The sequence below is a fragment of the Myotis nattereri genome (assembly GCF_964212035.1).
Source record: "Myotis nattereri genome assembly, chromosome: 1".
NCBI classification, from domain to species: domain Eukaryota; kingdom Metazoa; phylum Chordata; class Mammalia; order Chiroptera; family Vespertilionidae; genus Myotis; species Myotis nattereri.
In genome coordinates, this window is record NC_138075.1 from 41883483 (window position 1) to 41900702 (window position 17220).

Here is a 17220-nt window from a genome sequence, read left to right on the forward strand (position 1 = left end):
ATAGAGTGAAGACCTTGTGAGGGGGTAAATAGGGGCTGGGTGGAAGTAAAGGGGGGGAAATGGGAGACATCTGTAAGACTGTCAACAATTTATCCTATATAATAAAACTCTAACATGCAAATCAACCAAACAGCAGAATGACCAGTTGCTATGATGCACACTGACCACCAGGAGGAAGACACTCAACACAGGAGTTGCCCCTGGTGGTCAGTGCACTCCCACAGGGGGAGTGCCATTCAGCCAGAAGCCAGACTCATGGATGGCGAGTGGAGTGGCGGTAACAGGAGCCTCTCTCACCTCTGCAGCAGCGCTAAGGACCCTTAGGAGAGGGCCTAAGTCAGCAGGCAGACATCCCCCGAGGGGTCTCACTCTGCGAGAGGGCACAGGCCAGGCTGAGGGACCTCCCCCAGTGCACGAATGTCTAGTATACATAATAAATAAACCAACAATAGAAACAAAAAGGGTCTGCTAAAGGTAAAATGATCCCACATCATTTCTGTGAGCCTCTAACAAAATTGATTATGCAGATGTCTACAGTGAGTGCTTAAGAACTGCAAGATGATTTTCTGAAATATCAAGTCTCTACCAATTCAGCCTTTTAATTTTCTGTATATATATTTTCTAATTACTTAAAAACTTGAAATTTTGTTAATTTTATGTATACTAGAAAATAGAATGCTTTATTAATGAGAACTATTTTCCTCTATCATTTGTTCAGGTAACAGAAAAAGATGTGTATGATTACATGTATGAAGTACATAGTGACACAACTATTCATTTGAACACTGTTAAATACAAATTAAGCATTTTTAAATATGCAGCTAGAAATCACACGTCTTTAGCTTTAGTGAAGTCTTAGAAAAGTTTATTTTGTGCTTAGAATATTTTTCTAAAGCATCACAAAATTACTACACATCCAAGCTCTTCAGTGGTAGAATACTTAATATTCTACAGGAGAGGCATTTAAAGATAACTGTTGTACATTATGAAACTGTAAGTCTAATGAACCAACACAGAGAAAGAAACTAGATGAGAGGGGACATTACAGAAATCATCTATTACATAATAGACAGGTGATTCATTCTCAATAGTTTTTCCCCTTCTCAAACCCAATACAGTTCTCTATTGCCACCCCACACTAACCTCATTTTTGCTGTGTTCTAACTCTTTAAAGAGTAAAAATATATTAAATGTCCCATCCTGATGATTCCCACCTATGAAACAACACACAATAGAAAGTATAGAATACAAAGTATGTCTTCTCAAACACATAAAAACATTTTAAAACGATACGACTTTGCAAAATCATTTAAGAATTTTCTGTATGTGAGGACAAATGTATATTGAAAACCAATACTATAAAAGAGCTCAGCGTGTCAGCATTTTAAAAAACCTTAACTTAACTCTGGTGCTGTGTCACATATAGAAATTTTTTGATCTTTGCAACCATAGTAAAACAAAGACTTATATTTTTGATATTTATTTTATGTATTTAAATGCCATTTAACAAAGAAAAATCAACAAAAAAAATGAGTTCGCGTGTCACCTCTGACACACGTGTCATAGGTTCACCATCACTGCCTTAGTAGAATGCTAACTTTATATCATATTAAGCTTCTATAAATTCTTAAAATGTAAAATAGCTTTTCCACATCAAATAAAAATCAGGAATGTTCACCTTCACATTAAAAAAAAAAGTCCAAGTACAAGTTCAACAAGAATGATTTAAAAATCTAATCAGTGGCCAAAATGTTTTATCAGTAAGCAGCTCTTCAATTTTTAAAAAATATATTTTTATTGATTTCAGAGAAGGGAGAGAAATATCAATGATAAGAATCATTGACCACCTACCTCCTGCATGCCCCAACTGGGGATTGAATATGCAACTCAGAAATGTGCCCTGACCGGGAATCAAACCATGACCTCCTGGTTCATAAGTCAATGCTCAATCCCTGAGCCACAGTGGCTGGGCCAACTCTTCAACTGTAAACAGCCCTCAGTAAACTTGTTTGCAACAACAAAATAAAATACTATTTATTAAAACATGAAAAATATTTCCAGGATACTATCCAATTTGGAAAATGAAAAATGTAACCCATGGCATGGAAAGAAAAAGACACTGATCACAGGAACAAAAACAGCAACCAACCTTATAGGAATCAAGACAACACCATGGACTTACGAAAACTTCCTAAATCAGTAGCATATCTATGTGTAAAAAACTATAATTAAGGTAGTTTTTATTAGTTGTGCAATCTAAAAATACAAGGAAATTTTGAACTATATCTCTAAAAGGACCAGAGTTGTCACTGAAATACTATTTTTTGAGATAGTGAACAAAGTTCCCACTTATGGGAAATATGGTGTGTGTTTTTCCACACAGTGAAACAGAAAAACTTCATAAAATGAGAAATCTTTTTCTGTAATCTCCTTAAATACCTCAATAATGCAATACTTGGGAAGTGTAAGTTTTTAACTCAGAAAAATTTTATTATGAAAGGTTGTTATTAAACAAACATACACAAATCTTATTGCTTGGCACCAGATTCTTCAAAATATTAAAAAACTGTTTAAACCACCATACTATTGTTATATCCTATTTCAAACTTTTTACACAGTGCTATCTTTTATTTTGTGAAGGCAGACCTTTCAATCTAACGACAATATAGACTGAATCCTCCAGTGTACAAAATTACAGTTCACTTCAAACCAAAAGAAATGATTCATCTGTTCATGTCCAAATCATATTGATAGTCATAAAAATTAACTAGGATTTATCTGTGGCCAATGAAGGACCCACAGAGCGTTGTCTTATGGCACTCTGCGTAAAGTCTTTGTTTGTTCCTTCTTTCCTTTCAGCTTCTTCTTCTGAAACATCTTCGTCATCAGCTTCGTGTTCCTCCTCGACTTTTCTCAAAGATTGAGAAGATTCTGGTAATAATTTTTCTTAAAGATAAAGACCAAAAAATGTTTTTTGTTGATGTATTAGATTTACATTAGTGTAAAATCAAGACACGATTCATATACCATAAACTGTTTTGGCATTTATTTATCAATCATAAGTTTGATTTCCAAAAGGAAACAGTTATTAAGAGGTAGCGTAAAAATAAAAGTTGGTTTGCAAGATCCATTTTACTTACCAAATTCACTATTATTACCTATTTATAAATTGAAATTAATGAATTAGAATTAACACTGTAAATATGGATGTTTTAAGAAAATATACTATATCAAATATAACTATCTTATATTAATCTGCTATTAAATCTTTTAAGTAATAAGTACATTGAAACAAACTTCAGCACTACCCTGTTTCAGTTCTCAAGTGAACAGCAATCAAACATTTACAGTTGAAGGGTATATTCCTACCCATTTTTTTAAAGTGTTTTCATAAATGTGATCCTTTCTCTATGCCACATGTACTTTTATAAAGGTACTAGAGGCCCAGTACATGAAATTCGTGCACAGGTAGGGTCCCCAGCGGCTGTCGGCCAGGGCCTCCCTTCATTCTGCACCACCCCCTGGTGGTCAGCGCACATCATAGCGAGTGATCGAATTCCCAGTCGGTCAAACTCCCAAGGGGACACTGCACATTAGGCATACACACACACACACACACACACACACACATATATATAATTATAAACAATAAAATGTGCTAATTTTAATTTTTAAATATATACATATATACTCTTTTTACTTTTTTTTAATAAGGCCAGTTGCTAGTTAACTTAAACTTAGAACACACCATATTAAAATGACATCAAAACACAGAATTGGGTCAATGAACTTTACTCTCTTCAGTGTTCCTAGACTGCCCCTAATCCTGAGCAATCAATCCAGAATGGAGGGGGAAAAATACAGGAACAGAGCGTAAATCAGAAAAGTATGGGGAGAAATTACCACATAGTGGACAATCTGTTTCTTTGTCTGTCTGGTATCCCTCTTCCTGTTTGGTCAATAGCCTCTTCCCTATACCACATCTCTTGTAGTTATAGTGAGCACTGCAGTTTACAGCAGTGGTTCTCTACCAGGGGTGATTTGGCCCCAAGAAAAATTTAGCAATGTCTGGAGATATTTTTGATTGTCAAATTGAGAGGTGGTGCTATTGGAGACCAACAGGATGCTAAATATCCAATAGCATACAAAAGACAGCCCGTCATACTTAAAAAATATGCAGCCTAAAAGGGCAATAGTATCAAGGTTGAAAAGCCCTGGTTTACAGTGACTGTTGCAAGTGAGCCCTTTACACAAGTAGAGTGCACCAGGAATTTTCCAAAAGATGGGGGTAGGGAAAAGGTGTATTTCCTTCTTTTTCTGCAATTGTGTGCAATAATCATTTTATGCTAAGGACTGAAAAGAGCCAAAAATGGAGCAAACAAAGACAAGGAAAACAGAGCAATTCAGAAACATAACATGCTAACATCTGAGCCCTAGGATCCAATCAACTCTGCCCTCAGATTTCCTTGCTACATAAACCAATAAATTCCTATTTTGCTTAAAGCTCGACTGAGTTGGGTATTTCCCTAGCAACTCGAAATCTAAGCCAAACACACAGACTGAAAAACAGCTCAAATCATGTAGCCTATTTGTCAACTGTAATAAAAAAATAAATTTTAAAAATGAATAAATAAGTAAGTAATAAAAGAATCCAAAAGAATAAAACAAAATAAAAATATTCTTACTGGAAGGGTATGGCTGTGGTCTGTGTCTTCTTGAAGGACAAAGGCAATCTGCCAAAAATATCATACACTGCAAAAACAAACATAAGAAATCCAAATATATAATATATGAAAAAGCTAGTACAACTATATAAAATTATCAAATTTTATGATATTTTTCTTCCTAGTACTCTAAAAATAAAGTACTTACGAGTCCTAATAATAGTCCTGAAAGCAGAGTTGCTAAAGCAAAAACTGTGTATGATCCCCATACCGGTAATCCAAGGTCCTCAATTAAATAGTTATGGCAAGTCTAAAATTAAAAGAAAAACAAAAAACAACCTAAAAACCTGGTCATTTAAAAAGCATATGTCAAAAATGTTTAATATAGAAATAAAATTTTAGCTCATACCCTGATCCACATAGATAGCTGAAAGAGTGCTGACATACTACTCATCCTAAAATAAAAGCAAGATGATTAAAAAACCCAGTAAGATATACATCTGCTCCTGCTGTAACAGATTTAAAAAAAAAAAAAAATAAAGACATACTAGGTGTACCAGTTCATGCAGATTTTTTCAATAGATGGAGTACACATGTTGATATATATGCGATTTGATATGTATGCTATTTTGTTGTATTGACAGTAAGCTTCAAAACTTCATATGTCAAATTTGCTGAAGGTGTTAACATCATAGATATTTTTACGCTTAAAAATGTCGAATTTCGTCCTAACCAGTTTGGCTCTGTGGATAGAGCGTCGGCCTGCAGACTGAAGGATCCCAGGTTCAATTCCGATCAAGGGCATGTACCTTGGTTGTGGGCACATCCCCAGTAGGGGGTGTGCAGGAGGCAGCTAATCGATGTTTCACCCTCATCCATGTTTCTAACTCTCTATCCTTCTCCCTTCCTCTCTGTAAAAAAATCAATAAAGTATATTTTAAAAAATGTCGAATTTCATGCCAGAAAAAGAGCATTTGCGGGAAGTTTTAATTCATTACTTTATTTTGAAGAAAAGTACTGCAGAAAGTTATTGTATACTTCAGGAAGCTTATGCTCCATCTCAAGATACTTGTGAAGGCTGATTTAAATGCTTTAAAAGTGATGATTTCGATGTGAAAGATAAAGAGTGTCCAGGTCAACCAAAAAAGTTTGAAGACCAACAATTACAAGCATTATTGGATGAAGATGCATGTCAAACTCAAAAACAACTTGCAAAAAGATTAAACGTTGCTCAGCAAACAATTTCTAATTGTTTACAAACAATGGGAAAGATTTTAAAGGAAGGAAAATGGGTGCCACATCAACTGAACGAAAGACAAATGAAAAAATGAAAAGTCATCAGTAAAATGTTCCTTCAACGGCACGAAAGTCTTTTTTGCATCAAATTGTGACTGGCGATGAAAAGTGGATTTATTTTGAGAATCCAAAACGCACAAAATCATGGGTTGATCCAAGTTAACCAAAACATGGACTGCAAAGCCAAATCGCTTCAGAAAGAAGACAATGTTCTGCGTTTGGTGGGATCAGGAAGGTGTGGTGTATTATGAGCTTCTAAAACCAGGTGAAACCATTTAATACTGATCACTACCGACAACAAATAATCAATTTGAACCACACTTTGATTGTGAAACTACCAGAATGTGCCAGAAGACACAGCAACGTAATTTTGCTTCATGATGACGCACCATCACACACTTCAAAACCAGTTAAAGACACGTTAAAAGATCTTGCCTGGGAAGTATTAACCCACTCCCTGTATTCACCAGACCTTGCTTCCTCAGATTACCACTTGTTTTGATCGATGGCACACGCACTTTCTGAGCAGAACTTCAAAACGTACGAAGAAGTGGAAAATTGGGTCCCTGAATGGTTTGCCTCAAAACAAGGGAAGTTCTATTGGGACGGTACCCACAGATTACCTAAAGATGGTGGAAATGTGTAACTAGCGATGGACATTACTTTGAATAAAGCTCTGTTGATGTTTCTCTTGAAATTATTGTGTTTTCTTTGATTACAAAATCCACATTATTAACCAGTACACCTAGTACATCTTTGAAGTACAATATGTGTGTATATCTTCTATTTTTACTCTAATTTCTCAGCAGGCTAGATTATTGCTGGTGTTCATAAAGATTAGTCCTGCAGTACTAATTTCAAGACTGTAATAAGAAGACTTACTAATGAAAATTAAGTTTCTGAAAATTGTTGCCACTATGTGATGTTCTCATAAATAAAACACTTAATGGCTATTTTTTCATTTTTTCCTATTGATTTGACATTAATATTTCACCTTTCATCTGATGACTTCTCCAATGTACTCTGAGTAACAGATTACAAGCTCTACGGAACCAATCAGTTAAAGTTAGGCATAGTGAAAAGCAAATGGCTCTAAATAAGCAGAGAATCCCTTCATGAACAGAGCCCGAAGGAAGAACTAGGGGCACTAACTGAGCGGAAGGATCCCCCCACTTGAAGTTTACCCCCCTTCCATATTAACATTAAATAAAACTTACAACAGCATTAATTTGAGATAGTTTAATGATATATAAAATAACTATATAGAAAAGATGTGCTAAATCATCATATAAGTAAAACTAATGATTATTTCACATAATGAAACCCACATGGACAGTTAGAAAAAAGGCATGCTCCAAAAATAAGGGCTTATGTTGTTTGCCGCCAACACATAAACCAATTCATACATAAGCCAAAGTTCCTATATGCAGGATGACCTGATTCAACTGCCAATCATTGGGTAAGTGAACCTGCTGAGCTGACACTCATTGTGAGTGCCCTTATTCAGTCTACCAATAAAAAAAAGGTATGGGCTGCTGCCCTAAGGATTCAACACAGACTTAGAAGCAACCCTCTTCTTCTACCAAAAGGGTAAGAAGACTCATTTATCAAATTTCAAAAGAACAAAATCACCCTAGCCAGTGTAGCTCAGTTGGCTGGATATCATCCCTGCACCAAAAGGTTGCTGGTTCGATTCCTGGTCAGGGCACATGCCCGAGTTGTGCGCTCAATCTCCAGTAGGCAGCCAATCAATGTTACACACTCTTACATTGATGATTCTCCCCCTCGCTCTTCCTCTCTCTCTAATAATCAATAAACTATTCTTTAAAAAAAAATAATAAAATTAGTTACATTTTCAGTTCAACATAGAAAGGTACTTTAATCTTGTTGCTTTTGTTTAAAATGCGAAATGGGAAGAGGAACGAGGGATTGAAACATAGAGCACTGTATAGCCTCACTATAGTTTGAACTAATTAGACTATCACAAATGCTAGGTCCCTTAATTGGGTTGGACATGATGGTTCAGTATGGGAATTCTGACAAATCAATTCAGAAATTTTTCACAGGAGAGGTTTAAGAGAAAGATGAAAAAGATAACTTCTATTTCAAAATAATGTTTATGGACTGATCTTTCCCCCACTCCCAGAATCCAGAATCCATTTTTTATCTCTTATACAATTGGTGCCCCAATGTTCCATATTCCAACAGCATGTGTGGTTAAGAGGACAAGGAAGAGATAGCTTAGTCACACCAGGATAAGTCAGCCCATGGTGACCTCAACAAAACTCAATATTCCTGGAAGTCTCTCAAATGACCCATAAGGCATTGCTCCCAATGACTAGAATGAAATATGCATGCTATTTCCAATGCTTACTGCTCCATAACAAACTGCTACCCTCTGGTTATATGTAAAGCTCAGTGATCAGTCATGATATTAGGGTTATTATTCATCCATCTATTCAAACAAAAAGTTATCAGACAAGCGGAATAATTCAATCACATTAAATCAAGAACTAAAATCTAAAGGTTAGCACAAGTATGGTTCTCATTCAAATATTAAGCTCAAATGATAGCTTTACCCATTACGTTGTTCACACTCTTAGCTTTTGATGATACAAATGACCACATATACAGAGTTAAAACATTCCTGAAAAGGCTTTCAACTTAATGCTATAAAATGTCTAACTTTATAAGAATCAAAGGATCTGTTTAACTTAGAAGAGTCAAATCAAAAATATCACATAAGAAGTCCAAGTATGTCTTATTTATATGAAATATAATTCTCTGTTCTAATTAAAACTCAAATAAATAAGAAAAAAAATCTCTTGTACTTACAGAATAGAGCCTGGACCAAACCATGATGAAACAGGTTCAATACTCTTCCACTCTTTTTCACTTATAAAGTTTATGAAGTCCTTTTTAGTCCTCGGGCCCTGATAGCGCCTAAATTCACCATCTTTACAACTGAAGAGGATCAGAATTAAATATTAACGAGCACCAAATAAATAAACTTTTTATTTGTTTTGCTATTTCTTTAATCTCACTATACAATTAATCCTAATATTCAAAGTCATTAGCAATGCACAAATAGCAAATTACATTATTTATCAACTCACAATATCTTAGCCCAAAATTTAATTAAATAATGAGGCTATATTTTTATACAATCATAAGCCTTAAGTCTGTTACTGTTTTTTCTTCCCAATAATAAAATTATGAAAAATAATGTCGTTACAGGATACAAAGTAGAGAAATCTCAGAAAATGACTTTTAAGCCTTATGTATAAAGCACATATTACATGAAAAGTTGTTAGAAAGTGTTTGATACTTATTGTCAGTTATTGTTAAGCTATAAGTTAAGCATTTAAGGCAATTTTCTGGTACTTTCAGTCATAATCACATCATCTCAGGCATCATACCTTAAGTCACTGGAGGCATCTGGCTAAGTGTTTCCCTTCGTCCTATTTCAGTGATTCTATTTTAGAGTCTGCTGTGCCTTCTTCCTAACATCTACCTGGTTCTTCCCAATCCCAATGTACTAGTATGTTCTGTCAAAACGTCATAAATACCTTCCCTACTCCCACCATTCTTAAACTATCTTAAATAATAGTTAGTCTAATCCTACTTATTAACACTTTTATTTTTATCACTTAAATGCAACAACTTTCAATAGTTCCCTATTACCTACAATAGGGTTAAAAGATTCTTTATCCATCCAGAGTCAAATACCACAAGTAAGCCAAAATACAGAAGTTTTGTGGGGAAAAATGGCGTATGAGCTGTTTTGGAAGGACAAGTATGATTTGAAAAGGCAGAAATTAGGGGAATGGGCACTATAAACATGACTAAAAGAAAACGGGCAAGAAATTCCAGGTATGTTTAGGGGGTGTTGAAAAGTGAAAAGGGAAAGTCTGATTTATAGCCACAGAAGGGGCCTGTAGAGAAACATACTGATTGAAAAGGAAAAGAAGCACTTACAGCAGTGATGGCGAACCTATGTCACCTCTGACACACGAACTCATTTTTTTGGTTGATTTTTCTTTGTTAAATGGCATTTAAATATATAAAATAAATATCAAAAATTAAATCTTTTTCTTACTATGGTTGCAAATATCAAAATTTTTCTATATGTGACATGGCACCAGAGTTAAGTTAGGGTTTTTCAAAATGCTGACACGCCGAGCTCAAAAGGTTCGCCATTACTGACTTACAGAGATAAGAGAATAGACATTTAAAGATATACAAAGGGAGCAGGGAAGAATAAAAAAGGCACAGGTAAACAGATATAAACATAGAAAGACAACAAAGAAAAGCAAAATATAGACACACAAAGAACTGTCAACTTATTTTCATAACTTTAAATGAGGAGAGTGGTACCTCCTGGCATTCAATCCACCAGTTAGATGAGTATTAAGGTACAGGGCAGGTACACAGATTTGAGATTTCTTATCCCCACTTAGAATATAAAGTCAAACTAAAAGACGTGATACTGAAGACTACATAATCTTATTCATTCTGACTTAACACCCAACTATTTTCCCAAGGTTGAGCTATAGCACATTCTAGCTAATTATTTACCATATCACAGTCCTACTTATGAATACTTACGAGACTACACTCAGGATAGAATGCTTACTCTGAACTTTTGAAAATTCTACCTCCAAGGTTGCATTTCAACACCATAATCTCCATGAACCACTCCAGCCCAGTGATTTTTCCCTTACCAAACTTCCTTCAGGACCTACCACAACTCTGAGCTCAAAAACACTAACTATGCTGAAGAGTACCAAACCATTTCATGTGGACATCACCTTCGAAAACAATTACAAATCTCCGAGATCAGGGACTGTTTCATATATTGTTCATCTATCTCACAGCACCTAGGATGGCACTAGCGGTTAATAAGCCTTCTAAATACTTAATGAATATAATGTTCTTTAAACATGATCTAGGCCAGAGGCCTACTATTCTGATTATACTATGATGCCTCCTTCTCCATAACTACCAAATCTTTAAATACTTACTGATAAACAGTAGGAAGAGCAGTTATGATAAATCGTCCACTCAGTCCTGCAAATATAAAGATTAGAAATAAATACAAGGAAGAACACAAAGTAGGTTTAATATGGGCCAATCACTAGCTACTTAAAAGATGATTCTGATTTAAATACTAATAAGGAAAAAAATATTAAATTATACCTAAAAGTAGTTGTTTTATAACATAAACAATAAAAAATCCTATTTACTTACAGCAACTTCAAAAAACATATTATCAATTAAAAAGTGAAACCTTTGGATCAGTGGTTGCCAACCAGTAGTCCGCAAGGTCTGAAAAGTTGGCAACCACTGGTCTATATTATAAAGGTCTAAAATCAAATCCAATTACATTTGACATTCAGAAAACACAGGCTGAATTTAAGGCATTGTTAAAAATGGAAAACATTATGAATCATAAGATGGGCAATAATAATAGCACCTAACATTATTATTAATCAAGCATTAACATTAATGTAACGGAGAATTAATCTCCCTATGCCTCAGTTCTCTTATCTACAAAGTGGAATGTTACCTATCTCACAAGATTGTGTGAGGATTACATAATAAATGCAAAACATTTGAAGTACTACCTCTAGTGGGCAAGTGCTCAATATTAGCTATTACCATACTAGAGGCCTCGTGCATGAAATTTGTGCACGGGGGAAGGGGAGGGGCGTCCCTCAGCCCAGCCTGCGCCCTCTCGTAGTCCGGGACCCCTCAGGGGATGTCTGGGACCCCTTGCTCCTTACTGCCCGCCTTCTCGCTGTTCCTTACCACTCAGCTCACTGCTACTTAGCACTACCGCGGAGGCGGGAGAGGTTCCTGCCACCACTGCTGCACTTGCCAGCTATGAGTCTGGCTTCTGGCTGAGCAGCGCTCCCCCTATGGGAGCGCACTGACCACCAGGGGGAAGCTCCTGCATTGAGTGTCTGCTCACTAGTGGTCAGTGCACATCTTGGCAACCAGTCATTCTGGTCATTCCACCATAATGGTTGCTTAGGCTTTTATTATATAGATAGATGGAATAGGAGCAGAGTCAAGAACCCAGGTATACCATGACCAAGAACAGATTAAATGAGACTGGACTAAGAAAAGAGTATCCCTAAGGGCAGGACCTGCCACTGGTCCAGAGGGCCAAGTCAGGAGTGTACTGACCCCACAACCATGCAGGCTTTAAAATTAAGAGCCCATGTCTTCACATCACAGGTATTAAATTCAGAATGCAATTACAGATTCAGACACTCGTCAAGAAATATGACCTTGACTCTACAAAGAACCTCAACCACGTGCTCCTTATCCCAAAGCTTGCTATGGATGAAAATGGTGGCTTGGCCAATGTCCACCTAGACCACAGTGCTCTAGACTTCTTAAAGGCGTCTGACATTCTAGTCTGGGGCCTAAGATACACAGCAAAAAAGGATCAGAATCAGTTATGTGGGGAAGATGTCCCCAAGGTCCCTTAGAACAACACGTAACAGGAATGAGCTGCGTATACAACCAGGGAATCTGTTTTGCAGCCACTGCACACTAAGCCCCCATGAGGGAGGTGTGTGAGTCGGCTTAACTAACTGCAGACAGTTATGTTTTGAAAACCTAATGAAAGGTAGAGTTAAGACCATGTGATGTGGAAAACAGAATAAACATATCAGCCCAACATGCAAAGAAACAAAACTACCCACAGACTTACAGTACCTGGCTGTTCTGTAACATCTACTTTTGCAACATTAATCTCAAGATCTTCTCCCCATTCAGCAAAACTTTCCCATTCTGGTTGAAGATTTTGACAAGCAGGACACCATGGAGCAAAACTGAGAAAAACATTTAAAATTAAAAATTAAAAAACATTCAAATACAACCATATTGGAAATAAAAATTATTCAATCTGTAATTTATGAAGAATATTTTATATTAAAAGCAAGATAGTAGAGTGATTAATTTTGTGGAAATGAAAAAGTTTTAAATGTAGACCTAACACTTGGGCAATCAAGAACTATGAATTGATGATGCTAATCACATAAAAGTAATTCTGAGACTAAGCTAAGACAACAGGACTTTTTCACATGCAAACATCTCTTTTAAAAAACCTTTGGCCCTAGCCGGTTTTGCCCAATAGATAGAGCTGGATAGAGCACTGGCCTCAGGACCGAAGGGTCCTGGGTTTGATTCTAATCTAGAGCATGCACCTCGGTTGCAGGCTCCATCCCCAGCCCTTGTTGGGGTGCCTGTGGGGGGCAATCTATGCCTCACACCCATCGATGTTTCTGTCTCCCCCTCCCTTCCACTCTCCCTAAAAAATTAATGGAAAAAATATCCTCGGGTGAGAAGTAACAAAAAACAAACAAAACAAAAAAAACCTTTGGATTTCTCTATTAAAATGTGGCCACCACTGCCCTAGCTGGTTTGGCTCAGTGGATAGAGCATCGGCCTGGGGACTGAAGGGTCCCAGGTTCGATTCCGGTCAAGGGCATGTACCTTGGTTTCGGGCACATCCCCAGTAGGGGGTGTGCAGGAGGCAGCTGATTGATGCTTCTCTCTCATTGATGTTTCTAACTCTCTATCCCTCTCCCTTCCTCTCTGTAAAAAATCAATAAAATATATTTTTTTAAAAATGTGGCCACCACAAAATTCAAAGCCAAATTTGAAGTTGACTAGTTTTAATAATTTTACACGGAAGGAGTGTCAAATGCAAGGTGCCAGTATGAGAGAAACAGGAAGCACCAGGACTGTGGCGAATAAGGAACTTGCATCCCACCTGAGGCAGGAAGCCACTACTCAGGATGACGGCCACAAGAACCGCTGGCCCAGGATGGCAAGCTCTTACATAAAAGCCCAAAATGCTGCATTTTATATAAATGGCACCTCAAAATGTAAGCCACAGACACAAACATTAGACAGGCCAGCCTGTTTTTAAGATCTCAAGTTTCCAAACCTATGTTAAGATTTTTCTTTTTTAACCTAACCTAACCCAAGGATATTTTTCCATCGATTTTTAGAGAGTGGAAGAGAGAGGGTAACACAGAGAGAAACATTGATGTGAGAGAAACACATAGATTGGTTGCCTCCTGCACGAGCCCTGACCAGGGCCCAGGCCGGGGAGGAGCCTGCAACCAAGGTACATGCCATTGACCAGAATCGAACCCGGGACCCTTCGGTCTGCAGGCCAACGCTCTATCCACTGAGTGAAACCAGCTAGGGCCACGTTAGGATTTAAATTACTCCTTGAGTATTCAGCATTTTCAAGGCTCTGATTTTTCCCTAACATTTGATTTTTCCACTTTATTGTATACTAGTATTCTCTTATAATTTGCCTCAGGTTTTACCTGTTAAACCCAAAAGTAGTTTCTGCACATCATTATATATAATACCTGACTTACTTTATTAAAAATAAATCCCCTAAAAGTAACAGCTTTCTGGAATAAGACTAGTACCACACATAAAAGCCAAAATTCCTAACAATATTACAATGAAAATATCTCTGTAACAAAACTCCTGATCAGGATGGATTTAATATAGATAACTGACTTGTAATAATTAGCATTAGTACTACTAACTAGATCCCTTTACCAAGTCCTTTTTATTTTGTAAGTGATTTTTAAAGACTCAGCCTCAAAACTAGTAAGCTGAGAAAAAAATTACCATCGTACACTCTTAATTTCACATAGATGCTCTAATTCAAATCACCTATACTTCATTTTTGACTGATGTATTTATGTAGCTGGATCAAACTGAGTTTCTAAAAATTTCCTTCAGTAATGCTTGAACTTATATTTTGCAATATAAGTTCATAATCACAATTGTTTAACCCATTATTTGTGGTACAGTACTTCATGAACGCAATCTAAAGCAAGTTCCTAATAAAAAACTAAACACTGTAACGAGCTGTAGTTCCTCTCCCCTGAAACATCAATGGTGCCTGAAAATAAATTTCACGGAGTTACTGGTTTTATTCATACTATACACATTTCCCCCTGTCTTACCTTCCACATAAAGGAACATTTGGTTTTTGACTGGAATTACTGACTTGGCATTATGGGTTTTCCCTTAATGATGCCCACTTGCACCTGCGTCCTAAACTGGCAACCCAACAATGCAGGAAAACACTCAGTGAGACCTGGCGAAGGGGGCAGGTGTTCTAACAGCTACTGCTGCACCCTCCCCTGTGCCAGGCTCGGAAACAGGACGCAGGACAGCAGGACCTGGACAGGTTGATCAGAGACATATCTGTCTCTCAACTGTAAAGCGTGGGAAATAATACTTATTTTATAGAATTTGCAGAGAATTAAATGCAATAATGTATGTAAAGTGCTTAGCAGTGTCTAGTACACAGTTAACACTCAATAACGGTGTTTTCGGGGAATTTTTTTTTACTAATGCAACTAGTATTATATCAGTAATAATGCCACCACTACCACCAATTTAAAAACTAAAGCAAAGGCAGATAGGTTCTTTTCTACCGATGCAAAAGGCATCTCGTTATAACGGAATCACCACAGACTTGTGATTTTCTTCGAACAGAGTTTATAATCACACTCATACATTAATTTTATCTTTAATGCAGTACCACCAGGAGAGCATTGAGAGTCACAACCCAGGACATTCAGTTCTCTGCGCCGCGCGCGCGCACACACACACTCTCACACACACACACACGCAAATAAGAAATGAGAGGTGTAGAAAGAGAAAAGGAAAGAAAAAATGATCAAGGGAACGAAGATTTGAAGATTTAAAAAAAATTAACCCAACCTGAATGTGCGTGGCATTGAAAAAAAATATACCTAATCCATAAAATAAGATGTAAAACAAAAAGTCCCCAATTCCTACACGATACATGGACTACCTTTTAAGGGCAATTAGACAAAAGGAGAAGCGAGGTTCTGCCTCAATTCCTCTTTTGTGAAATCTGGTGACAATAAATCTGGGAGTCCGTCTGTGCACCACTCCTCTAAGATAAATAACTAACGGAACTAGTCCCGCCAAGCACCCCACCCCAAAGCCATGAATTAAAGTTAAGGGAGAACCGAAACGCAATCTCGCAGGCGCACCACGGCCCCAGACACGAAACCAGCGCGCGCGTTAGGAAGAAACTTAATATTCGCCGGTAAGAAGCGAGGGGGTGGGACCAGCCGGCGTCCGCCGAGCAGTCGGGGCGCGGATTCCGCAGTCTGCAGCGGCAGCCCCCCGGAACCTGGGCCCCGCAGGAGGGGCTGGGGGTGAAGTCGGGTGCCCAGACTCGGACCTAGGACCCCAGCCCGCCCAGCCCGCCGAGGGGGCCCCGAGACAACCACCCGCGCTCACAATTCTATCATCCACTCTCCTTCCAGCAAGTCTCTCCAGTTCTCGTCCGTGATGACGCGCACGTCGCTCCGCCGCCCGTGGGTCCAGGGAGCCCCACAAAGCAACAGCATCAGGACTGCCACGGGAGCTAGAGGGCTCGCGGGGGTCGCCATGTCGGTCGCTCGCCCACCCCGCAGCAAGCGCGGCGGCCCCACCTCCGCGCACTAGCTCCTCACTTCCGCCCTCGCGGGCCGATCTGCTCATGCGCAAGACCGCGCGGCAGGACGCACGCGCGCCTAGTGGACCCTCAATGTGCGGAGGACGCCTTGTCCTAGTTGGTTGAATGGGGAAGGAAGGAAGCGCGCCCGTCCCTAGTGCGCATGACAGAAAAGCGGTCTTCGCTCGCCGCCTGTTGTGCCCCTGTGTTGCTGGGCAGGAAAAAAAAGGACAGGGGGCGTGGTGTAGAAAGTGGGCGGGGCGTCGGAGAGGAAGGCTTTTCAAAGTAATGCGTCAGGATTTGGCGCCAACTGATTGTCATTTCATACCTACGCTACCGTAGTTTCCGATTAAATGCCCTTCAGAGTTTTCATTTGTTTCTTTTGGGGAAATTTTTGTGGTAAAGCTAATGGATGTATATGTGAGTCAGAATATTGGTTTACTTCTGGAGGATTATAGACTGGAACTGTGCACACGGGAACCTTATTAAGTACCCTTTATATTCTGTGTCTTAATCTGAACATGAGTTACATGGGCATACACAAATGTAAAAAGCCAATCGAGCTGTACATGCTAAGATTAGTGCACTTTGGGATGTATGTTATCCTGCAGTTTTTTTTTAATGCAATAATCACAAAGATGCTAGATCAGAAGTCAAAAGAGAACAAATGCAAATCAAAACGTGCACTCTCTAGAAAGTATTAGTCAAATGAAAATGGTTGCCATTACACCT

At 38.1% G+C, this 17220-nt stretch overlaps 1 protein-coding gene across 1 annotated transcript; it reads right to left on the reverse strand.

Moving 5' to 3' along the window:
- Nucleotides 1-843: 843 nt before the first annotated feature.
- TMX1 (thioredoxin related transmembrane protein 1) lies at nucleotides 844-16534 on the reverse strand. Its single transcript, XM_081113245.1, has 8 exons — nucleotides 16293-16534; nucleotides 12690-12805; nucleotides 10985-11030; nucleotides 8796-8924; nucleotides 5074-5119; nucleotides 4873-4974; nucleotides 4686-4752; nucleotides 844-2946 (listed from the first exon to the last, which is right to left on the reverse strand). Exons 1-8 carry the CDS (start codon nucleotides 16442-16444, stop codon nucleotides 2768-2770), a joined length of 837 nt encoding a protein of 278 aa, XP_080969371.1. The 5' UTR covers nucleotides 16445-16534; the 3' UTR covers nucleotides 844-2767.
- Nucleotides 16535-17220: the final 686 nt, after the last annotated feature.

What these genes read in the sequence shown, in the direction of transcription:
- TMX1 (XM_081113245.1), bottom strand. Translation starts at nt 16,444, where the DNA reads ATGGCGACCCCCGCGAGCCCTCTAGCTCCCGTGGCAGTCCTGATGCTG. An exon ending in TTTGGTCCAGGCTCTATTCT is followed by an intron (nt 5,120 to 8,795) that starts GTAAGTACAAGA and finishes CTTTTATTTTAG; the next exon opens with GATGAGTAGTATGTCAGCAC. An exon ending in CAGGACTATTATTAGGACTC is followed by an intron (nt 4,753 to 4,872) that starts GTAAGTACTTTA and finishes TTGTTTTTGCAG; the next exon opens with TGTATGATATTTTTGGCAGA.